Genomic DNA, 26,646 nt, shown 5'->3' with positions numbered 1-26,646 from the left:
TCATGATGATGATAAATACAAGTATGGCAATAATACAGCTTCCTTCATGACAAGGCCATAAAGGAGACTGTAGCTCTGGTGTAGGCCAATCAGTTCCGAGGACAATGCGTAGATTATTATGATGGAAGTGTGTTTGCACATTTCACTACAAGTATGATGTGCGGGTGAACACAACTTGATGATGGCCTTGTGATCGTAGGTGTCTCGACATATTAATACAACTCTGGTGTTATCATTGCGGGGAAGGGTAAAGTGAGCATATTATTTATTCACCATCGTGGTACCAGTAAAACATGAATCTTGAATGTTCAATTAAACTGGGATTGGGGAGTTGAGTGGCGGTGGAGTGACGTGAAGGTGTCCGACCTACCTTCTCTCCAAATCACCGCTCACCTGCGACAGAGGGACAGGGGTGCACGCGTGAGACATCCATTGGTAAGCTGGTCACCATCTCAGGGTAACCTCATCTCATGTTGATATACGGAGTGTACCAAAATGAATACTACACCAAAAAAAAGTTGAATATCTGTATTGTCTTGATTTAAAGCTTTCGTGACTGCAGGGATTCATATTATTGGTTCTTTCGGTAAAGTCACGTAGAAGGTTTTCACACCTGATGATGATTGCTTGTGTCGCCGTCGAAACGTTGTGAGAATTTATTGTTTTATATTTTTATTATTTTATTGTTTCCCTTCTACGTGACTTTACCGAAAGAACCAATAATATCTGTATTGTCATTCGAGATGCTGATATGAATTTAATATGAATGCTGCACGTAATAGACATTTACGTTTTAGTTTATTTAATGTTATGGTATTGATTAGATATGCTCGAATTATTAATAAACTTGTATATGTTGCCCATCGTTCAGAAAAAAAAACATTTTAAAACACAGCTGTAGGCATGCATGATGACTCAGCATTCACAATACCATGTTTTAGTTCTTCCAGGTCAGTTGGTTTGCGAGCCTAAGACTTTACTTAAAAAATTGAAATACAAATTTAATGGTTTTAAGTCAAAAATAGGGTTTCTCTTTCAACAAAAAAACCTACGTGTTAAACTAAAGAAATGGGTTTGTCAATCTAGATGATGTAAAGGTGCACCGTAGCTCTCAGTGGCTTCCTAATATCAGAAGGAAACATTTTCCCAGATGGCCGCAGAAGCAGCGTGTTTGAAAATGCCACGAAATGAAGAGTTGACCGCTTTTGTTCGACGGCTGAGCCAATAACCGCCGCCGCTGCTGCTGCTGCGAGGATGACAGGAGTTCGCGTGATGGTGGTATACAGCTCCTTGACGAGATCACCAAAAGTATTGTGTGGTTCATTCGTGGCAGGCACTTTGTGTGTGTGTGTGTCATGAACGCGACCTTTTAACACTGTATTCGTTCAGCCAATGCAGCAGCAGTAGCAGAAGGTGCTATTGACGATTTCCACACTACTGGTGCCCTCTGTTCACCACGTACCTGGATAGCCCGCACGTGATTCGTTTCCTGCAAAGCCGCCTGCACCTCTTTGGTGACAGCCACCATCTCAGCGACCATCTTCTCTCGGGGCGCCATCTGGCCATGGATTAGGCCCAATAGTTTACTCTGCTCTGCATGCGCCAACTGCTTGAGTGTGGCCCTTTCTTCCTCGAGGGACTTGATTGCAGCGTTAAAAGCGTCGTCTATGGATTTGTCAAAAGCTGCCGACGTTCCCTGAAATGGGACGAGAATATAATTTTCCGCGTGAAAAGATTACAGTTTTAGCTACAAGTACCACCGCTGCATGGATGAGCATGACCCACGTGAGTTGCGAGCTGTCATTCGTCCAAAGTTCGCCACGTAGATGAGAGTGTGGGTTGGCGGAGGCGAAGGGGCATTGGACATGCTGTGGCGTGCGAGAAAGAACAATTGACGGAGCTGCCGCTCAATTCGCCAAAAGTTAGCTGGTAGGAGCATCAGCAACGCGCCACACCAGCATGACGGCAGCTTGCAAAAACCCAACCAATAGTAGATGTCTATTGCAATTTATAATAATATATTAACCCCCCTCTTCTCTTCTGATTGGTTCACAATTGACATCACATTTATTTATCCTATATTTAAGACCGAAACAGGAGGATTTCTCCACAATTCTGGCTGTCACCTGATATGGCTGGTTGTTTATAATTACTGGCGAAACATCAGTATATGAATTGCAAATGTTGTGGGGGGTTTTACTCTCCAACAAATATCAAATTGGCACGTTTTATTGGCATGACAAACCACCATACTAATTGGCTATGTCGGGTGGTGGCCGGTTTGATATCGGTCTTAAGTGGAATCGGTACTAATGTGTTGAATCAAAGGGCAGCACGAAAATGAGCATGTGAGGTATTGATCTAAACAAAGGAATTCGTGTAGGAAGGACAAATTTACGTAAGAATAGGCTTTACTGTTTCTGATAAAAATACGAGGTGTTAAGATGTTCAAACATATTTTTGATAGCTCAACCAAATAGCTTATTATCATCAGGTGGAAATTTAAAGCAGCAGTCAAATAATCTAAATGCCTGACATTGATTCTAAATGTGTATGAAAAAAACAGGGGACCTGGAGACAAATCCACACAACGATGAGGAGAGCGAGAGAGAGAACCAAACTCAAAACATACAGCAGCAGGCATCGTCAGGGTCGGGATCGAACCCACAACCTCCTGCATACGAGGCATGGGAGATAACATCTCCTAGCCACGAGGGCACCCAAAAACCGAAATGGACAGCGACTATCGCTACAAGGCCTAATCAAGACTGCATTAACCACACACCATGCTTGTGGTAAAATATGCAAAAAAAACTGCTTTGATTATAAAGTAGGCATTCTCCTTGGAACTGATTGACCTGCAACCAGAATCAAGATTTTTCAAGATGACCATCAGATGTATCAAGGTGATCATCCTGATATTGGTGCACGACAATCAGTGATACTGGTAAAAAAAGGGGTCCCGGTGTTATACCAAAGTATAACGCCAAAAGGCGAACACAGCACGATGACAATGCAAATATCAAAGTATCAATAGCTCGGGTTGGCCAATATAGCTGCTTTTTTTCTGTTTCAAAGCTAGTGGGTATGTTACTATCAAAGCACGTTTGTTTTAACGTTTTACCACAAGTGTGATGTTGTGGTTGGTGCAGACTTGATCATGCCTTGTCGTGATAATTCACGATGTAACACGATTTTTGTTCCTGGGTAGTGTTATTTTCGAATTGCTTATGCCTCAAAAGTATAGAAAATGGCTATTATTCACCACAAACTTTGCTTACTTACTACCCAGGAACAAAAAAACTATTTTTGTTACACAGTGAATTATATAATTGGTGTCTATTTGCTGTTTGAACATCGTAAACACCAACTCTATAATTATTATTATTGCCAGGAAGGGTAATAAAATCGATTATTTGTATCATCAATCATCTTCATTTCATGGGAATTTGTGTTATTGTGTTATTGGGTCTCACCTCTACATTGGCTTCCGTGTTCTTCAGTATATTCAATCTTGCTGCAACTTTCCCATTATGTGTCATAAGTTGTTGGAGTGAACGCGATAGGGATTCCTGTTTTAAGAAGAAGAAAACAAACCAAACAAAAAAAGCCTATAGCAAAACGATTAAAATCATACACGATATTTACCCATTAAATGAAAAGGGTTGTTGTTGTTGTTCAGAAAAAATGTAAGGAACCAGAAAGAGAGGAAAACCAAACACAGAAAATTATGGCTTGAAGAAAGCGTCATCAGCGGATTGGTGCCAGAAAGATGTAGCCACTAACTTGAGCCATATTTGCACTTCAAGACAGAGGAGAAAGTGGAAACAACAAGTGAAGAAAAGTGCAGTGGGCACCTACTCCGGGCTATCTTGCCTCATGGATCGTGATAATGATATACTACACTACTATTCATGACACGACTATACGCTACACTATACACTACGCTATACACTACACCAGTGGTTCTAAACCTGGGGTGCACGCACCCCCTGGGGGTGCGAGATGCCCTTTCTGGGGGTGTGAGACATGCCAGATGTTTTTAGAAGCTAAATCGTTGAACACAAATTAAGCACAGGTACGCAAGTCCCACTACTTTATTTCTTCAAACCTATGTATTTATTAACATTATTACAATAAAAAAAATGTTGTATCTGTCTTTGTGTCTATAGCCGTGTTCCCACTGCCTTCTGGAGAAGTCTGGGAAGACAAAAGCTAGGGGAGCACACCCTGAGATTAAAGCAACGTGCTCGTGGCGCGCGAAAGGCGGTCCTCCGATAGACTGGAGCTCCGGCAGCCTCCTGCAACTGTGGAAGAGGGCCAGTCATCCTGGGTTCTCCCTTTGCACTGGATTCCACCCTATTGCAGTGAAGAAGTGCTGTTGGGATTTACGCACCCTCAACCGCACTCTAAATATACTCTTTGCGCAGGTATCCACTTCTGCCTCTGTGAATCGAGCATCTGGAAAACTGGACAAAAGTCTGGCGGCGTTGAGTGGTGTGGCGACGGGAGTAGGTACGAACATATCCGAAGCTCCTAGTCAGACCCCTGCACGCCAGCGGCACAGGGCATTTGGTCACTAGCAGCTGGGGCTGAGTTGCAGCTGCTCTCGGCAGACCTCTGTGTGACTGAGTAGTCCTATATAGGATCCGCACTGATCACCCATGGGGAGGGGCCTTGAAAAGGTGGCCTAAACATTGCAAACTCAAACTTATGTGGATAGGTAACCGCACCTATAGGGTTGTTCCAGTCTGCAGTCGAAAACACAATAAGAATATAAATCTTGAATTAAAGTTTCCGTGACTGCTGGAATTCATATTCTTGGGTCTTTCGGTAAAGTCACGTAGATAGGTTATTTTCTTTGAACCTATCTAAGTGACTTTACTGAAAGACCCAATAATATAATAAGAAAATAATCTCCGTTAAACTGGCAACGTGGAATGTAAGAACCCTATTGGATGCTGACCGGGACACTGAGAGACCCCATCGAAGAACTGCCGTAGTTGCAGCAGAACTTAAGCGATAAAACATTGATATTGCTGCACTTAGCCAAACAAGACTCCTGGATGAAGACTCCCTGAAGGAGGGCGGCCAGGGTTATACCTTCTTCTGGAACGGATACCTCCAAAGAGGACAACATCGACATAGTGTGGGATTTGAAATAAAAAAACAGTCTCCTACTCAATCTCACAGAGAGTCTGATTGGCATGAGTAAGAGACTCATTACGGTATGCTTCTCGCTACCAAAGAAGCGCTATGCCACACTTATAAGTGGCTATGCACCGACTTTACCATCAGAGAGCGAGGTTAAGGATCGCTTCTACCAAGCACCAGATGAGGCCCACCGTCGCATCCTCAGCAATGATATATTTTTGCTGGGTGACTTCAACGCTAGAGTGGCAAAAAACAACCAGGTGTGGAGTGGAGTTATTGGTAGGCATGGCATTGCGCAAGCTTATGCAAAATGGCATGATGTTATTGACCCTTTGTGCTGAACATAGCTTGACCATCACGGACACCATATTTCAACTAAAAGACAAATATAAGACATCCTGGAAGCACCCACGTTCCAAACATTGGCACTTAATGGATTACATCATTGTGAGACGTTCTGATATAAAATGTCTTATTCACCCGTGCAATGAGAGGTGCTTAGTGCTGGACTCATCACAGACTTATCACGACCAAACTACAGATGAGAGTGCGCTCTCCTGTCTCCAAAAGTCAGGAAAGAAGCAACTTGACTGTGCCCGGCTCTGAAATGCTGTGGTCCGGAACGACCTTTGATCATCTCTGGCTGAGAAATTGGAAGACGTTGAGCCTCTCCTAAGCGCAGAGGATTCCATTGATGGAAAGTGGTCCTCTATCAGCTCAAGGCTATATGAGGCAGCAGCCGGCTCCCTCAGCCACAAGCGCATAAGACACAAGGATTGGTTCGATTAAAACTCTGCACCAATAACTTCCTTACTCAAAGATATGCACAAAGGTCACAGTGCTATAATCAACAACCCACATCAGACACATTTCGGCAGCGATGGCGAGCAATAATAAAGGAGGTGCAGTCTACAATGTGTGCCCTGCAGAACGAGTGCTGGGTATCGAAGGTGAACGAAATACAATCCTACACCGACAAAAATGATATGCACAACTTTTATGGTGCAGTGAAAACCATCTATGGCCCATGAAACTGCTCTGTCTCTACCCTGAAATCGGTTTATGGCCTGACCCTCATAAAGGACCAGAAAAAGATCACACAGAGATGGGCCGAACATTTCGAAGCCCTTCTCAACCAACCCTCCCCTGCAGACCACTCTGTTCTGGATGAACTACCTGACTGCCCCACTATTCAAGACCTGGATCTCCCACCGACCTTCACAGAGGTTCAGTCAGCAGTAAAGTTTTTGAAAACAAGACCCCAGGTCCTGACAGAATCACTGCGGAGATCTTCAAACAAGGAGGTTACCTTTGCATCCGAGCACTACACCTCTTCATCACTCAAGTTTGGGAGCATGCAATCATCCCCCAGCAATGGCGGGACGCAAACATCATCACCATCTACAAAGGCAAGGGTGATACGTCCATGTGTGGCAACAGCCGTGGAATTTCACGACTGGCTGTTGCTGGCAAGGTCCTTGCCAAAGTAACACTCCACAGACTGTTGCAGAACGTCACAGAGGAGCTGTTGCCTGAGTCACAGTGTGGTTTCAGGCTAAACAGGAGCACTGTAGACAGTGCTCCTGTTAACACAGCATGGCAGCTCGAGGAGAAGTGTTGAGAGCAGCACCAGGACCTCTTCATGGCTTTTGTCAATCTGCCGAAGGCCTTCGACACAGTTAACAGGGAGTTTCTGGGGGACGTTTTGCTGAAGTTTGGCTGTCCAAGAAAATGTGTCAATATCCTGCGTCAATTTCATGAGGGGATGATGGCAGGGGTGACCATAGGAGGCCAGGAGTCCGAGCCCTTCAGGATGTGCACCAGCATATGCCAGGGATGAGTCCTTGCTCCGGTACTCTTCAACATTTTCCTCCTATGTGTCAACACGCTACTGCACAAGGAGATTGAGAAGAATAGTGGTGTTACAGTGGACTTCAGGCTGGATGGCAAACTTTTTAACATCAGGAGGCTCTGAGCTGTCAAAAAAATAACATCTGAACCTGTCATCGAGCTGCAGTATGCTGATGACTGCACGCTCGTGGCCAACACACCAGAGATCCTGCAAGCCACGCTTACAGCTGCTGCAAGTGCATATCATAGATTGGGTCTCTTGGTGAACATCATGAAGACTGAAGTAGTATGCCAGTGGGCATCTACTAATCCACCTTATCCGCCCACCATCACCGTCTTTGAGAAACCACTCATAATAGTGGTATCCTTTATGTACCTGTACAGCTTTCTGTCTGGCGTCTGCAGCATTGAAAGGGAAATACAAAACCGAGTAAAGCAGGTGTCATCCTCTTTTGGCTGGCTCAGCAAAAGGGTATTCCAGAACAAGGACCTCAGCCTATACACTAAAACATCTGCTTACCCGGAAATGGTCATCACAGCACTCCTTTACAGCTGTGAGACCAGGGCCTTGTACAGTCGCCACATCTGGATGGTTGAGGCCTTCCATATTCGGTGTCTTCAATGCATCATGGGGATAACCTGGCGTGACCGAGTGCCCCAAACTGAGATACTCTGCAAAATCAACTGCAACACTATGGAGGCTACCATCATCCAGCACACACTCCGCTGGCTCGGTCACGTCATCAGGATGCCAAAGGAGCATCTTGTATGTAAGGTCTTGTATGGCCAGCTGCACCTAGGCCACCGCTCTACAGGGGGCCAGAAAAGGCGCTACAAGGACCAACTGAAGACGGCCATGAAAAAGTGCAGCCTAAACCCTAGCCAGCTGGAGGACATGACTGCAGAATGCTCCATCTGGAGCCAGCTGTGCCAGCAAAGAGTGTCGAAGCTCGAAGAGGACCGAAGTGAGCTACGGAAAAGGAAGCGTCTCAAGAGACGTGAAGCCAGAACCATACCTACACCTCCAATCAGCGACTTTGCCTGCTCTGTCTGTAGCAGACGCTGTGGGTTGAGGATTGGACTTCACAGTCACACAAAATCCCACAAATAGAGGCAGAGGTGGAAGGTCATCATCGGATACAATGGACAACCCCGAAGAAGAGAGAAGAGATATTTTCACGATTTAAAACCAAAGGGGTGCAAGGCTGCAGTAAAGGTTAAGAACCACTGCACTACATTATACCTACATTACACTACCATACACTATGTTAAAATACACTACACTATATGCTACACTACTATATACTACACTATACACTACACTACTATACACTCTGCTATGCACTACACGATATACTACACGACCAAGATGTGCCAATAACGTGAGCCATATTGGCACTACAAGACAGAGAAACGAAAGTGAAAACAGCAATGAGTGACGTAACGTGCAGTGGACACCTACTACGGGCTATCTGTCCCATGGATCGTGATGATAATTTACCCATGGGAAGCCCTCCGCTGATTTCCCAAGGCTTTCTCCCGAAGGTCTTGCGTTATGAGAGATCGACAAATCCCTCATTGAATGGTTCATTGAGGAGCGGGAGGAGACCAGGATTCATACAGCCTACTCACGAATGGCAAGGAAGTCTTATCTCCCTCGCCTGGTATACAGGAGGTAGGGGGTTTGATCCCAACCCTGACGTCTGCTGTATATGTGGAGTTTGCGTGTCTCTCCCTCTTTCTCTTCCCACAGTCGTGTGGATTTGAATCTGGGTCCTCCAGTTTTCCATCCACATTTAGAATAAACATCACTTGTTTAGAGTGTGTCACTGCTACTATAAATATCCAAATGATATGCAATTTGCTTCAGCTATGATTTGTGATGGCCAGGTAGATTCTGAAAAATAGCTGTATAAGCTAAGTGGGCCTTTCCTGGTAAAATAAAAAAAGCTTGTAGTGTAGTTTTTGTTAGATTATCGTTTACTAAATGCACACAGTCCTGAAACATCGCGAGGAGTGCAACACTGTCGATTTTGGCAAGGTTATTTATTTTGATTTAAAGCTTTCGTGACTGCAGTAATTCATATTCTTAGTTTTTTCGGTAAAGTCACGTTGAAGGGAAACAACAAAATAATAAAATATATATAAAACAATAAAAAATTCTCACGACGTTTCGACCATAACTCAAACGGTCGTCTTCAGGTGTGTTGGTTTGCATAAATTTATTTTTAAACGGCGCATTTATTTATTTATAATTAAAAAAAACGTTAGCGCTACGCGCAACGATTTGGCAGTTTATTTAGGACTAGTCCATCTAAATTCTGAAAAGAGGAGGGGGGAGACGAAATTTTTATAATGTATGCTGTCTGAAAGCCACTGTAAGCGTGAACAATCAATTAAGACCTGAAATGGTTTATCAAATCTTTCCAATGATTGCTAAGATAGAATCCATCTTCTCGGTTGAAATTGTCTCTGTGCTTGTATATGTGGATAGCCTCATGAACGAATCTCTCATGGAAGCCAGATGGCTTACAAAGAACCTCTGTCTTGGAAAAGTCAATGGCATGTGAGTCTACTGAATTAGAACAATGATCTGCCACGGCTGAGGTGTTGGTCCTACCGTGTTTAAGGTCTGCTTTGTGTTCACGAATGCGGTCCGAGACATGGCGTTTGGTTTCTCCAATGTAACTACTACCACAGAGGCAACTTAGTTTGTAGACACCAGGGTATTGTATGTCCGGAATCACATCTTTTACAGACGGAACCAGATCACGGATTTTATGTAATGTGTTGAAACGGACCTGGATCTTGTGTTTATTCAAGATTTTGGAGATCTTTTTTTGTGATCCCCGCAATGTAGGGTAAAGTGATGGTTTTGAAAGGCTCCTCAAGAGGGTTCTTCTTCATGGTTTGAGTGATAGCTTTGCGGATTGTATAGTAGGAGTAACCATTAGCCCTAAGAGCTTGGTGTACGTGCTTGAGTTCACTGCTTATGTGTTCCTGGTCGGATATGCATTGGGCTCTATGATACAGAGTCTTGATGAGAGAATTCTTCTGTGATGGATGGTGGTGGGAATCCGGTGTCAGATAAGCATCCGTATGGGTAGCTTTCCTGTAGACAGAGTGGCTCATTGAACCATCAGGTCTCTTTTTAATTAGGACATCCAAAAAAGGTATCTTGCCATCTATTTCGATGGTAAATCTGATGGCTGGGTGTATGGAATTGATGTGGTCGAAGAATTGGTCTAGAGCAGGCCGGCCATGTGGCCAGATGACAAAAGTGTCATCCACGTACCTCTTCCATAAGGTTGGGCGCATAAGGTTGTGGTAGTAGTTACATTGGAGAAACCAAACGCCATGTCTCGGACAGCATTCGTGAACACAAAGCAGACCTTAAACACGGTAGGACCAACACCTCGGCCGTGGCAGATCATTGTTCTAATTCAGTAGGCTCACATGCCATTGATTTTTCCAAGACAGAGGTTCTTTGTAAGCCATCTGGCTTCCATGAGAGATTCGTTCATGAGGCTATCCACATATACAAGCACAGAGACAATTTCAACCGAGAAGATGGATTCTATCTTAGCAATCATTGGAAAGATTTGATAAACCATTTCAGGTCTTAATTGATTGTTCGCGCTTACAGTGGCTTTCAGACAGCATACATTATAAAAATTTCGTCTCCCCCCTCCTCTTTTCAGAATATAGATGGACTAGTCCTAAATAAATTGCCAAATCGTTGCGCGTGGCGCTAACGTTTTTTTTTATAAATAAATAAATGCGCCGTTTAAAAATAAATTTATGCAAACCAACACACCTGAAGACGACCGTTTGAGTTATGGTCGAAACGTCGTGAGAATTTTTTATTGTTTTATATATATTTTATTATTTTGTTGTTTCCCTTCAACGTGACTTTACCGAAAAAACTAAGAATAAGGTTATTTATTTTCAACGTGGATTTTTTGTTTTAGTTTTGCGTGTACTAGTGGGCATTCACAAGTCGAGTTTAAAACAAAGTTCGAGTGCAAAACTCCAACGTTTTATTGCTTCGCGACCACATTCATCCCACGAAGTCGCATCAATTGAGGAGGCCAGTCACAACCATGCTTTGCCCAAACCCAGATTCCAATCTGACCTCTGAGCCACACCACGGCCATCACTACTACCACCACCATCATCATCACCACCACCACCAACAACAACAACCGCCATTTCCCACTAAGTGGCAGTGACATCACCACGGCACTCGTGCCAGGCTATGTGCATGTTAAGGCTATGTGAAGTGTCAAACACCCGCCAGCAGTAGGTCACGTGGCAGACCCAGGTGCTATGGGTCGACTGACTGAGATAACTGGCCGATGCACCACCTGTGCCCCCTACTATGCCAAGTTGCTATGTTTTAGCCACCCGACATTCTGCTCATTGTTGTGAGCGTCACTCCTCTGCCCTCCGTTGTTGCTGGAGGGCGACTGCCTCCAACTGCCCAGTAGCGTCCTTAACGAGCCTCCACCACAGAGGCCGATCTTGACACCGCTTGTACCAGTCATTGGCATGTCCAATCAGCTCTACATCCTCTTGTACCACATCACTCCATCTCTTCTCTATCCCGTGCGGTGCCCGTTTAGCTGGCCTAACCAAAAGCATGCGGTGGCTTTTGGTTAGGCCAGCCAACACAGCCTTGCCTGCCGGAGGAGCTCACCATTGGGACATTGTCCAAAATTTTCAAAGATTTGTGAGCTCCTTACACAATCCAACCTGGTTAAACCCAGGATAGATCGTAGGCAGGCCAGCTTAAATGTTTCCAACTGGCAAAGATGTTTCATTAGGGGGGTCCACGTTTTGCAAGCATAGAGAAGGGAGGGCATGACAGTGGCAGAGAAGACGCAAAGCTTTGTGTGGAGCAACAGACCATGTAGCTTACACAGTGTTACGCAGCCGATGAAAAGTTAATGCCGCTTGACTGATCTGGAGTAAGACCTCTGCTGTCAAACCAGAACCGGACAAGAGCACACTGTTCAGGTATGGGAAACACTCCACTATCTCCACAACTGCCCCATCACCAATTGAGAGTTGTGGGGGTGGAGTATCTGATGGTACAAAATGCCCAGGCAGGTGCTTAGTTTTGGTGGGACTGATGATAAGGCCCCACCTCTTAGTTGCACGCTCCAGGTTCAGCAGCAGTGCCTCCAACTCCTCCTCTGAGTGAGCAGCAATCACCAGATCATCGGCATACGTAACATGGTTGACCAATAGGGAGCCATCCCTTGACCGAACGCAGGCATTGATCAGCCTCCCATTATATCTGTACCAAATGGAAATTCCTCCAGTACAGCTACTAAAGGCTTCACGAACTACATAGTCGAAATAGATGTTAAGTAATGTGGGAGCCAGAGGACATCCCTGTCGCACCCCAAGGTGAAAAGGGAATGGCTCCGACTCCCGGCCACGTAGTTTAACCCGGGGCTCGCTCACCATCATTAAGGTCCTTAATGATTGTGAGCAGAGACTAAGGGATTCCTAAAGCACGAAGAACAGCCCAGAGCCCTAGCCTTTTAATGATATCATAGACCTTGAAACCACATTGGAGCTCCGCAAGCCTCTCCTCAGCATGACTTGCAAGGCGATGTTGAATAATCCTTGCCAGAACCTTTCCCAGCACAGAGGAGTGAGATGCCCCTGTAGTTGTTACATTCTGTGTGGTCCTCCTTCTTAAAGAGAGGGACCACCAGGGCATCCTTCCAATCCTGTAGAACCTGTCCAGTGATCCCGTTTGTTATTATGATGTCATGAAGGGCAGTCTGTGCCCAAACGCAACCCTCCCTCAGCATATTCCTTGGGAGATCATCTCTGCCTGCGTGTGTTTTCCGGTCTCAGACTCTGGATTGCCTTCTGTTCTTCTTTAACAGATGGCACCTCAGCCAGCCACTCACAGGGGGTGACTACGTCTTCCAATATTTAAGACACTGCAGCCTGAGCAGGGTCATCCCCACTTTGCCCCATTATGTTTTCCAGGCTGAGGGATTTCCTCTCCCCCAAGACCTCACAGAAATGTTCAGCAAATCTGAAAACCTGTTCCTGGGGGTCGGAATTTGATCACCGTTTTTTCCCCTAATGATGGTGATAGTTGTGGCACTGCAAATGACGTTTTTGATGGCATTAGAGTGATTTGTGGTCACGAGCAACTGAGGCAGACTCCATCTCCTCAGCAACCCGCGACCACCACCCGTCCTTGCAGCTCCTCACGGCTCTCCGAACCTCTGAGTGAAAGCTGCGGTAAGCCTCCTCATTCTCGGATGTGGGATGCTATAGATGGTGAGAGTGGGCCTGGCGCTTTTTATCAGCCAGCCTGAATACCTTCTCTGTCCACCAGAGTCTCTGGAAGGTTTGGACCGTGTATCTAAAGCAGCCATTGCAGCTGCATGAGCCACAGTCCTAAATCTCACCCATTTCCTCTCAGCATCATGAGGAGTCCGGGATGAGGTCAACCTCAGCTGCAAACAATGATGAAATTCTCGCTTGCAACTTTCATCAGCTAGCTCAGATCAGGCCATTGTGTGTTTGAATGGGGTCCTGGGTATCCACCCAAAAGCAGAGTGGAAGAATGGCAGGTGCATCTTACAGATGATAAGTCGATGGTCAGATCAGCTTCACAGTGGGTCCTGGTGCCAAGGATATGGATCTGCATCCACTGTTTTGTCACTATATAGTCCAGCAGAAGTTCTTGCTTTGACCAGGTGTGCATCAATGATGTTGGGTGGATGTGCCGATGCCGGAGAAGCGTCTTGGTAATTACAAGATCATGGGCTGCACAAAAGCCAGCAGCCTCCTACCAATGTTATTGAGCTGATCCGGCCCATGCCTTCCCATCACTTCAGACCAGGTGCCAGCATCATGACCAACTCGGGCATTAAAGTCACCCAACAGGATGACTATCCTGAGGGGCCACTTGTGACCGGAGGTCATAAAAGGCATCTGACTCATCGGCCTTGCCTGCATCCCTCCACTGATGTTCATCTTCGGTGGGGGCATAAGTAACCACGACCACCACTCCTCGCCTCTGGTTGATAGGAAGGGGAGCCCAAAGTAGCCTGGGGCTTACAGCTTCCCACACCTCACTGCCACGCTCCCACACCTCCTTCATTATTTTATTCAGAAAAAGAGCCACTGCCTGTTGTTTGGCAGTCTCCTGCCCCGAGTAGAGGACTGTCTACCGCTCATGGTGGCAGGACCCAGAGCCGGTCCACCGGACCTCCTGAATACCAGAGATACAGGTGGTACTGGTCGAGCTCCCGACAGAGGAGTGACAGCCTCTCCTCCGCAGTGAGCATTCGAACATTCTACGTGGCTACCCGTAGTGGCTTTTTGCTGTTTCTGGAGTAACCCCGAGGGTAAGGATTCAATCTCCTGGCTCCGCCAAATGTCGTTTGGCCAGGAGACATCATTGATGACTATTCCCCCGGGGCCTCCGGCACAAGCTTAGCTGTATATTTTTTTCGTGGATTAGTGATAATTGAAGGTGGAGGGGTTACCAGCCCCTCGCACCTGTCTAGAGCACACTTTGGATGCTGTGGTGGCTACAAACGCGATGAGGGGAATGGCCAATGTAAATTCGCCCTGCCCACATGGCACTGCTCACCATAGCTTTACCGTCCGGCACCAACATCACCACCACTACCACCATCACCATTGCTACCACCACCATCACCACAACCACCATCATCACCACAACCACCACCATCACCACGCGGTCGCCGCGCTCAGAGCACCTCACCTTTGCCTGCCGACCAACTTCCTCTGCTGACATCAGCTTGTGGCCCTGGTGCGCACCGCTCGTGACGCAGTCAGCGCACACAAACGCACCGTGCTCCCGGCAGAACATGTCGAGTGCCTTGCCATGCTGAGCACAGAGGTCCAGATTCAGGAGCCTCACTCGTGCCAAGCTCAGGTTGAGCTCCTTCAGCGGCCGTTCCCCTTCCGTGCTGAGACTTGAGAACCTATGGGTACAAACCGTCTTCACTAAGCGACCGTGAATAGTGGCCGGATCTCCCGTAGTTCACTTGTCCACATTGGGGCACCGTGGTGGCAAGATGTTAACTACCTTGGCTGGTGCACAGGAGGTCGTGGGTTCGATCCCGACCCCGATATCTGCTATACATTTAGAGTGTGGGTGTTCATTCTCCCTGTGATCTAATGGATGTTTCCCTTGTTGTCAAGTTTTTTTCCTCTGCATTTATAATAAACACTGGGGTACCGCGGTGCTGAGATGTTAAATACCTCGCCTGGTATGCAGGAGGTCGTGTTCGATCCCATACCCTGACAATGGCTGCTTCTGTATATTTGGAGTCTGCCTCCCTCTCCCATGGTGATTTCATGGATTTTTCTCCGGGTCCTCCATTTTTCTATTTCGAATTAACATATGATAGGAAATAATGTTGTTTAATTTTAACTCTTATTCTGAAATGTTGTCAGTTTTAATGTAAGGTGAGTAACACTTAGTATGTGCGGCTCTTCAGATTTCTGGGTGAAAAGTGGGATGGGGTTTTGCCAAATCCTGGCTATCTGGCTCAGCAAACTTAATAAACTAATGAACAAACAGACTCATAGAGATACATCGAGATTCAGAGCCACAGAGATACATACTCATAGAGATACGTAGCGATACGTATAGATTCGTAGAGATCAAGATATTTAGATACTCATAGACATACACAGAAACTCACAGGGATACATAGAGATGTATAGAGATACATAGAGACTCATCGAGTAAATACATAAATATGTCGTTAAACCCGTCACCACCCGACACAGCCAATTAGTAAGGTTTGTCAATTAAAAATAACATGCCAATTTGTTACTAATACAGCACACCGGTGTGTTGGAGAGCAAAACCACAACATTGACAATCTGAGTACTCAGCTTGTAAATGCTGTGTGCTGTACTAGTAACGAATTGGCATGTTCTGTCTACGTGAAAAACCTTACTAAATTGGCTGTGTCAGGTGGTGGCGGGTTTAATGACACATTTATATATTTACATGATCTAACCCAAAAAACATGTATTATGGAGGATATTGCTGGCGAAAGCCTACGTGTTAAACAGACTCATAGAGATGAGATACGTATAGACTCATAGACATATAGACTCATTAGGGACACATAGGAGATTTATAGAGATACAGAGACTAAGAGATACATAGAGACTAAATGTGATATATAGGTGGAGAAGATGGCAATCTTTCCATGGTCTGCACTGTTACGTGCTTGTCACAAACTAATGTTATCATCCCAGCGATTGAATGCCAAAATGGCCCTCCTGATCAGGATTACAACACCAAAGATACTTTTCATGGCCAAACTTACCGCAGAATAGGGCCGTCACTACGTGTTTGCCATCTAAACGTAGAGGCACCTATCAAGGCCCAAGTGCGACTTGCTGGGACGTTTCCTCATAATCCAGATGGTTCGACACGCTCCTGCTCCAATAATTTCCTGTACAGCCGACGACGAGAGCCAGCTACCACCATCCTAAGCAAGGACTACCAACGTCACGTGAAATTCCATTTCAAGGACCTCACCACAATGAACGCAGAAAACAACATACTGACAGCAATCATCATCGTCAAAATAAATTATGTATCTGTGATAAATGTATATAAACCTCCAAGAACCACATGGAGCCCAAACATGCTGCCTGCTGTGACCAATCCCGCGGTTTTTGCCGATGAATAGGTCATCGACTGGGCAGCAACTAGTTACCTGTTCATTCTGTTTGACGCTAAAGATGAAGGCACCATCCATTCCGCACGATGGAGGAAGAATTAAAACCTTTACCTGTGCTTTGTGTCGTGTTCAAGTTCGGGTGAACTGCCGTGTGCTTCCAGAATGGTTCTGGACAATTCCCGAACAGTTAGCACAGGCCAGGCTCGGTGCATATCAGGGTCAAAATTCTGATGATCACGTCCATCCCTGTGCCATGATGCAACTTAAGAAAGTGCAACTGGGAACCTTTTATTGAAGCCATCGTGTGCACTGTCTATCAGAATCCACCAAAGTCAGAAAACTATGAACGTTTCACCAAGATTGTCCTCAAGCAGCCCGCTCACAAATTCCATGGAGTTACTGGGCAGAATACACTCCATGCTGGAAAGGAAAAAGCGAGTTCCTGCTCCAGAAAAACAGAGTCAGGAAGCCCAGAGTGTGGAAAAGCTCTCCTGGACTTCCTAAATGAATCCAGGAGCCAAAGGTGGACAGAAGCGATGCAGTCATTAGATTTTACGCACTCAAGCCATAAAGCCTGGTGCCTCCTGAGATACCAAGGAGCGGCACCACCACCAAGAAACAAGACCGCCAATGTACCCATCAATGCCATCGCCACACAGATGCTATTGAATGGAAAGATCTCTACAGATCGGCAAACAAGATAGCGAGTGAAATGAAAACTCCACCAATTAATAGCGGAATGTGCACCGACAACAGCCTTGTTATCCCCCTTCAATGAAGAAGAGGTCATTGATGCCATAAAAGCCACCAGATCAGGAAAGGCCACAGGATTAAATGGGATTTATCCCGAGTTCCTTAAACACCTTGGCCAAAAAGGATGCCACTGGCTGGCCAGATTGTTTTCAGACATTATTTCCTTAGGCAAATTCCCCAAAAATGGCGACAAATGAAGGTCATTGCCATTCTGGAAATCAACCACAAACCCAAATAAGTTCTGCCCCATATCCCTGCTTTTTACAGTGTACAGAATTCTATAGAGGATGCTACTGACCTGTATGTGACCGATCTTCGAGGAAACTATACCAACTGAACAGGCTGGCTTCAGCCCTGGCCACAGCATTTGCTATCAAGTGTTGTAACTCACCACACACATTAAAGCTGGCTACAAGTGCAAAAACATCACAGGGGCCGCTTTCATCGACCAATCACTGGCCTATGACACAGTATGGTGGGAAGGCCTCATGCTAAAGCTGTCTAAGGTCATCAGATCCCAGCAAACCCTCAGACTTCTATCATCGCTACTGTCCAACCGGCCATACCGTGTCCACCTAGAGAACACTGTCAGCAGAGCCCACTTCCTCAGTAACGGGCTCCCACAAGGATCAGTGCTTGCTGTGGCACTTTTAACATATAGATATAAGTGACCTCCCTGTCACCGTCGGCCGGAAATTTGGCTACGCCGATGACCTAGCACTTGCCGTCCAAAGAACGACTCAAAATTGAGGTGCAAAATGACCTGTGCGAAGACCTCAAGAAACTTGAAACGTACTTCAAGTACTGGAGGCTCCGCCCAAACCCAAGGAAAACTGTTGTAACGTTATTCCACCTGAACAATGCAAGCGCCGACCAGAAACTGGCCGTCACTTTCTGTGGCGAAGAGGTCCAGCACGACAAGTACATCAAATACCTCCGTGTAACTCTTGCCAGCAGCCTCACCTTCCACAAAACCTGCAGAATACTGCTGTAAAAACAAAATTGCGAGTTAATCTCGTTCATAAACTGGCCGGAACAACATGGGGAGCAAATTGCAACAACCCTCCGGACGGCCCCCACAGCACTATTCTTCTCTGCGGCAGGATATTGTGCCTGAGCCTGGAACAAAAGCGTGCACACAAAGGTGGTGGACACAAAGGTAAATGCATCCATGAGGATCATCTCAGGGATGCTAAAGAGCACACCGTTGCAGTGGCTTTCGGTCCTCGCAAATATCGATCCTACGCAGCTCTGTCGCGATGCTGCATCTATGACGGAGTACTGCAAGGCCATCGTAAATCCAAACCTCCCAATAAACAAAGACATCTCCATGACCCCACCACACAGGCTCAAATCCAGAAAACTTTTCTGGCAATATGCAAGGAACATACATGATGATGACAAGACCACCAAAGCACGATGAGAGGAAACCTGGACAAACACCAAAATCTTGCAGAAACCCATCATCAGCGACCCTGAAATCCTCCAAACAGGATCTCATCTACCGAAGAAGATCTGGTCCTCCTTGAATCAGATCCGGACACTCCGTGGAAGATGTGGACACTTGTGACTGTGGTCCAAGATCTCAGATCGTGCAACATATCAGATCATTCAATGGCGATCTGAAACAAATACATGCGGCTACTCCTGGAGAAGTCGAATCAATATCAAATCTAGAAATCAATTTGTTATCTGTTGCTGTCCCCAAAAATGCCATACAAAAGAATAAGAAAGGGATACATAGACTCATAGAGCTATATTGCGACTCATAGAGATACATATAGACACATGGGAGACTCACAGAGTTACATAGAGACACATAGAGATAGACAGAGACTTTGTGAAAAGTGGGCTAATTTTTCCCAATCCGAGCCAGCTGGCTCAACAAATGTAATTCACTAAACCAATGGACTAACCGACCAACTAACCAACTAACTATATTTTCCCGGGAACAGAACCTGTCCACGATGCTGGCCAGCTTGAAGTTTTTCTCGAGCTGCTTCCGCATCTCCTCCTTGGAGCCAAAGGGCAAGACCCTGCGGCACTCGGGGCAGGCGCAGGCACCGTCGCGCCACACGCTCACGATGCACTCTCTGCAGAAGGTGTGTGGGCAGCCCAGCAGCACGGGGTCGACGTAGAGGTGCAGGCAGATGGAGCAAGTCAGCTCCTCCTCCAGGCCCCGGTCCCGGCCACCTGCTGCTGCCGCCGCTGCCATGCTGAGTGGAGCCGATCCGGTCTGCTGTCCCTCTGCTCCCGCAAATCCTAACGAGGTGGGACAGGTGGTCGAAATAGACATCAACAACAACAAAATCATAAAGTTTGGAGACAATTTTGAGTAGGTGTATCTCTGCGTTGTGTTCTGTCCTCCGGAAAAGTGGGGCGACTTGACAACAGCTGAGCACGAGGGTGTTTGCGGAATGGCTGAACTTTAGATCAAACTTGTTCTTCCGAAGGGCAATTGCGTATCTGCAATAGCGACATCCAAAACGTGTCGAGCATCGCGCTCAATAATCGTGCTCTGTGCAAGACGCACCTGGTCAGACTCGTCTACCCTGTATCTGCTTCTTTATTTATTTCATTTCCCGTTTAAAAATTATTTCAACTAAACTATATTTTTTCGTTATTTCAACAGGTAAGGCTCACCGAGCTATGTAGTTATTTTTTAGAAGCAACCAGGCCACAAATTATAGCTCAAAGAAGTAGCTTATCATCACATCCAAATTTACAGTGATCAAAATGCCTAGGGATTCATAGAGACGCACAGATATGCAATGAGAACCATACAGGTTTATATGCATGTTTATTAAACTTATTTCACACCGTAAATAACCAACCATGCTACATGGAGGTGCGGGGAAATCTGCACTGGTGCCTGCTTGAGGGCGAGATTAGCAAGTAAAACAAAGACTGATTAATTGATCGATGTCACCGTGGAACAGGGCCAGGTTATGAAAATGCTGGGGCCCTAAGCTACGTCGAGCTTAAGAGGCCCCATCATATCGGAATTAAAATACAGTAAACAGATACCCATAGAGACACCAGAGAGATGCATAGAAATACAGAGATACATATAGACTAATCTATGTTAATTTTACCAGGTAAGGTCCACTGAGCTGTGTAGATCTTTTTCAGAAGCGACCTGGTCACCACAAATTATAGCTCAACGAAGTGGCTCATTATCATCACCATTATGTGGAGATTTAAAGCTGCAGCCAAATACTCTAAACGTATCACGTTGATTCTGAAGGGGAGGGAACAACCGGAGAACCCGGAGAAAAATCCACGCAGTGACAACCACGGGGAGAGACAAAAATTACAAATAAACAGCAGCAGGCATCGTCAGGGTCGGGATGGAACCCACGACCTCCTGTACCCCGGGCGAGGTAGCTAACATCTACGTAGCTACCGTGAAGTGGAGATACGCAGAGCCCCAAGCATGGGCGATTTATGACAATGCTGGGGCCCTAAGATATTTCTATTTTTCAACGGGCTATGTAAAAAAAAGTAGAACGTGTGTACGATTGTAAGTTTTGTTCATGCTTAAGAGGGCCCCCGTCGTTAATGAATGCCAGGCTGACTTAGCTGTAGCTCACTTAGCCGAGGCCGAAATCTGACCCTGCCACAGAACGAAGAAGCCGTCAAAGCCACCACCCCCCTCAAGGCCACGTAATTGTTGGCCAGGTTATGATTCCTTGGGGTTTACTGGTTAACGCGACCAATCGGGTTGGCGCCGCTGTTATAGACAATATGAGGATCTGTATTTATCAACTGAAGGAGTAATCCGGATGGAGCTATGAAGCTCTTTGTTTCAGATGTCCAGTAAAGAGTTATGGATCAGAGAATTAAATCGACAACACTACAAAACTACAATACACACTGAATATATACTGTTAGTATACCACACTCAGTCAGTACACACACAGAGAGTAAACCACACAGTATACACCGAGTACACACACAGTACACAAACGCAGATTACACCACACAGTATACAACAGGGGTCGGGAACCTATGGCTCGCGAGCCAGATGTGGCTCTTTTGATGATTGCATATGGCTCGCAGATAAAACAAAATATTCTCACTTGTTTTAATCCATCCATCGATTTTTCACTGCGCATGTCCTGTTCAGGGCTGCAGGAGCAATTGTCCATTATTTTAATTGGATGATACTGGCCTACGTTTGCCGTTGCTGGGTAAAACAGGTAAACGCCCCCTTTTGAATCAGTCTGAGACTGCGTCTGCTCGGTCATTAGCTCAAAGCTAACCCTTCGACGAAGAAGATGGCGAAAAGAAAAAAAGACGACGAGTATCGTACATTTCAGGACGAATGGACCGAAGAATTCGCCTTTGTGGAGAGAGCGGGTTCTGCGGTGTGTCTAATTTGCAATGACAAAATTACATCGTTGAAACGGTCGAATGTAAAGCGGCACTTCGACACGCGCCACGCTACCTTTGCATCAAAATACCCTGCGGGAGACAGCAGAAAGAAAGCGTGCCAAGAGCTGAGCAGGGTGCAAGCTAGCCAGCAGCAACTCCGCGTATGGACCCGGCAAGGTGACTATAATTCGGCTAGCTTTGCTGGTTCTTTAGCAATAGTGAGGAACGGAAAACCATTCACAGATGGCGAGTATGCTAAAACGTTCATGCTGAATGTAGCCAATGAACTTTTTGATGATCTTCCGAACAAAGACAAGATAATCAAACGGATACAAGACATGCCTCTGTCGGCAAGAACTGTTCATGATCGTACCATCGTGATGGCAAACAAAGTGGAGGAAACGCAAGTGAAGGACATAAATGCAGCGCCGTTCTTTTCTCTGGCTTTGGATGAGTCAACAGACGTGAGCCATTTGTCGCAGTTCAGCGTGATTGCAAGATATGCTGTTGGTGACACACTGCGCGAAGAAAGTCTTGCTGTTCTGCCATTAAAAGAGTCCACAAGAGGTGAGGATTTATTCAAGTCTTTCATGGAGTTTGCTCAAGAAAAAAGTCTACCTATGGATAAACTTCTCTCAGTGTGTACTGATGGTGCTCCGTGTATGGTGGGGAAAAACAAAGCATTTGTGGCGCTTCTCCGTGAACATGAAAATAGACCCATCCTAAGTTTCCATTGCATTATACACCAGGAGGCACTTTGTGCTCAGATGTGTGACAGGCAGTTTGGCGAAGTGATGTCGCTGGTCATTCGTGTGATCAACTTTATTGTTGCCCGAGCCTTAAATGATCGCCAGTTTAAAACACTGCTGGATGAAGTTGTAAATAACTATCCTGGTCTGCTTTTGCACAGCAATGTGCGTTGGTTGTCAAGAGGGAAGGTGCTTAGCCGTTTTGCGGCTTGCCTGAACGAAATCCGGACTTTCCTTGAAATGAAAGGCGTCGGGCATCCTGAGCTAGCCGACACCGAGTGGCTCCTCAAGTTTTACTATCTCGTAGATCTGACTGAACATCTGAACCAGCTCAACGTGAAAATGCAAGGCATTGGAAATACAGTGTTATCCCTTCAACAAGCTGTATTTGCTTTTGAAAACAAGCTGGAGCTTTTCATCACGGATCTTGAAACAGGTCGTTTACTACATTTTGAAAAACTGAGCCAATTTAAAGATGCATGCACAGCAAGTGAGCCCATTCAAAACCTTGATCTCCACCAGCTAGCTGGCTGCACATCCAGTCTCCTACAGTCCTTCAAAGCACGCTTTGGAGAATTTCGTGAGCACACTCGTCTTTTTAAGTTCATCACCCATCCAAACGAGTGTTCACTGAACACAGCCGACCTGAATTACATCCCTGGTGTCTCCGTCAGAGATTTTGAAGCAGAAGTGGCTGACCTGAAGGCCTCAGACATGTGGGTGAATAAGTTCAAGTCACTGAATGAAGATTTGGAAAGAATCACACGACAGAAAGCGGAGTTGGCGAGCAAGCACATGTGGACAGAAATGAAAAAACTCCAACCCGAAGACCAGCTGATTCTCAAAACTTGGAACGCGCTTCCTGTCACATACCACACACTGCAGCGTGTGAGTATTGCTGTATTGACCATGTTTGGATCTACGTATGCATGTGAGCAGTCATTCTCACATCTTAAAAACATCAAGTCCAACCTACGATCACGTTTAACGGATGAAAGCCTCAACGCCTGCATGAAGCTTAACCTCACCAAGTACCAACCCGACTACAAAGACATCAGCAAATCCATGCAGCACCAGAAGTCGCATTAATGGTGAGTGTTATAACAACATTATTAAAAAGAATAAATTCAGAGGCTTATTATACTGACATTTAGTTGAATTCACTTTTAAAATATATTATATGGCTCTCACTGAAATAAATTTCCAATTTTTTTGCTTTCATGGCTCTCTTAGTCAAAAAGGTTCCCGACCCCTGGTATACAGTGTACTTACAGTCAGTTCACACACAATAATAAACCAGTCTACACAGTGTAAACACAGTCAATGCACACAGAGTACACCACACAGTATGCAGTGTGCACACATTAGTCCACACACACAATACACCACACAGTATACACAAAGTACACTCAGCCAGCACATACACAGAGTACACCACGCTGTATACACAGTGTACACATTGTCAGTACACACACAGTATATACAGTGTAAACACAGTATATATACACTCATACAGTCCACCATGTAACATAAATAGTGTACAGTCAGTACACACAGATTACACAACCCAGTATAGACAGTGTACACACAAACACAGCACACCACACAGTATAAACAGTGTACACACAAACACAGCACACCACCCAGTATAAACAGTGTACACACAAACACAGCACACCACACAGTATAAACAGTGTACACACAAACACAGCACACCACACAGTATAAACAGTGTACACATAGTATGCACACAATGCAGAGACAGACTACACCACACAGTATACACAGTGTACACACAGTACACACAGTGTACACACAGTCTACACAGACTACACCACACAGTATACCCAGTGTACACACTGTACACACAGACTACACCACACAATACACACAGACTACACCACACAGTATACACTGTACACACAGACTACACCACACAGTATCTACAGTGTACACACAGTACACACAGACTACACCACACAGTATACACAGTGTACACACAGACTACACCATACAGTACACACAGACTACACCACACATTATACACAGTGTACACACAGACTACACCACACAGTACACACAGAGTACACCACACAGTGTACACACAGACTACACCACACAGTACACACAGTGTACACAGACTACACCACAGTATACAGTGTACACACAGACTACACCACACAGTACACACAGACTACACCACTCAGTATACACAGTGTACACACAGTACACACAGACTACACCACACAGTACACACAGTGTACACAGACTACACCACAGTATACAGTGTACACACAGACTACACCACACAGTACACACAGACTACATCACACAGTATACACAGTGTACACACAGACTACACCACACAGTATACACAGTGTACACACAGTACACACACAGACTACACCACACAGTATACACAGTGTACACACAGTACACACAGACTACACCACACAGTACACACAGACTACACCACACAGTATACAGTGTACACACAGTACATACAGACTACACCACACAGTATACATAGTGTACACAGTATACACAGTGTACACACAGACTACACAAGACTACACCACACAGTATACACAGTGTACACACAGACTACACCACACAGTACACACAGACTACACCACACAGTATACACAGTGTACACACAGTACACACAGACTACACCACACAGTATACACAGTGTACACAGTATACACAGTGTACACACAGACTACACCACACAGTACACACAGACTACACCACACAGTATACACAGTGTACACACAGTACACACAGACTACACCACACAGTATACACACAGTATACACAGACTACACAGAGTGTGTACGGTACACACAGAGTACAGTACACATACACACAGAGTACAGTACAGAGTACAGTACACGTACACAGAGTACAGTACACAGAGTACAGTACACATACAGAGTACAGTGCACATACACACAGAGTACAGTACATACACACAGAGTACAGTACATACACACAGAGTACAGTACACATATACACAGAGTACAGTACACCCACAGAGTACAGTAAACCCACAGAGTACAGTACACCCACAGAGTATTTAGGCTGTCAACTACAACACAACCGTGGGCCCGTGGGCCCGTGTCTGGGCATCTACACTATGATCATCATCGTCATGGAATCGTCGTCCCATGTCCGTGCACCGAAGAGGGAGAACGCCACCCACCTGAGTCCCCTGCTCGCTACGCGCGGTCTCTCAGAACGCTGCTCTGGGGAGTCAACTTCCTTAGAGGTGGCGGAATTATTTTACCTCAACACCTCCACTCCCACCTCTACACCCTACCCCACCTCCACTCCCACCTCTACACCCTACCCCACCTTCACTCCCACCTTTACACCCTACCCCACCTCCACTCCCACCTCTACACCCTACCCCACCTCCACTCCCACCTCTACACCTTACCCCACCTCCACTCCCACCTCTACACCCTACCCCACCTCCACTCCCACCTCTACACCCTACCCCACCTCCACTCCCACCTCTACACCCTACCCCACCTCCACTCCCACCTTTACACCCTACCCCACGTCCACTCCCACCTCTACACCCTACCCCACCTCCACTCCCCACCTCTACACCCTACCCCACCTCCACTCCCAACTCTACACCCTACCCCACCTCCACTCCCCACCTCTACACCCTACCCCACCTCCACTCCCACCTCTACACCCTACCCCACCTCCATTCCCACCTCTACACCCTACCCCACCTCCACTCCCACCTCTACACCCTACCCCACCTCCACTCCCACCCTTACACCCTACCCCACCTCCACTCCCACCTTTACACCCTACCCCACCTCCACTCCAACCATTACACCCTACCCCACCTCCACTCCCACCTTTACACCCTACCCCACCTCCACTCCCACCTCTACACCCTACCCCACCTCCACTCCCACCTTTACAGCCTACCCCACCTCCACTCCCACCTTTACACCCTACCCCACCTCCACTCCCACCTTTACACCCTACCCCACCTCCACTCCCACCTCTACACCCTA

At 46.1% G+C, this 26,646-nt stretch overlaps 1 protein-coding gene across 1 annotated transcript in view; it reads right to left on the bottom strand.

Moving 5' to 3' along the window:
- LOC142907777 (tripartite motif-containing protein 14-like) overlaps window positions 1-25,898 on the bottom strand; it is a 33,240-nt gene extending 7,342 nt beyond the window's left edge. The window contains exons 1-6 of the mRNA XM_076057565.1: window positions 25,809-25,898; window positions 19,436-19,739; window positions 14,777-14,999; window positions 3,477-3,572; window positions 1,463-1,696; window positions 371-393 (exon numbers count right to left, since the gene is read on the bottom strand). Coding sequence (XP_075913680.1) covers window positions 371-393; window positions 1,463-1,696; window positions 3,477-3,572; window positions 14,777-14,999; window positions 19,436-19,692 — 833 coding nt within the window. The 5' untranslated portion in view covers window positions 19,693-19,739; window positions 25,809-25,898. The remainder of the gene's footprint in view (window positions 1-370; window positions 394-1,462; window positions 1,697-3,476; window positions 3,573-14,776; window positions 15,000-19,435; window positions 19,740-25,808) is intronic.
- Between the last annotated feature and the right edge of the window lie 748 nt (window positions 25,899-26,646).

Source organism: Petromyzon marinus, chromosome 83, assembly GCF_048934315.1.
Source record: "Petromyzon marinus isolate PM22_M1 ecotype Great Lakes invasive population chromosome 83, UKy_Petmar_22M1.pri1.0, whole genome shotgun sequence".
NCBI classification, from domain to species: Eukaryota; Metazoa; Chordata; class Hyperoartia; order Petromyzontiformes; family Petromyzontidae; genus Petromyzon; species Petromyzon marinus.
The sequence above is the reverse complement of the archived record's forward strand: the minus strand, read 5'-3'. Positions and strand labels throughout refer to the sequence as shown.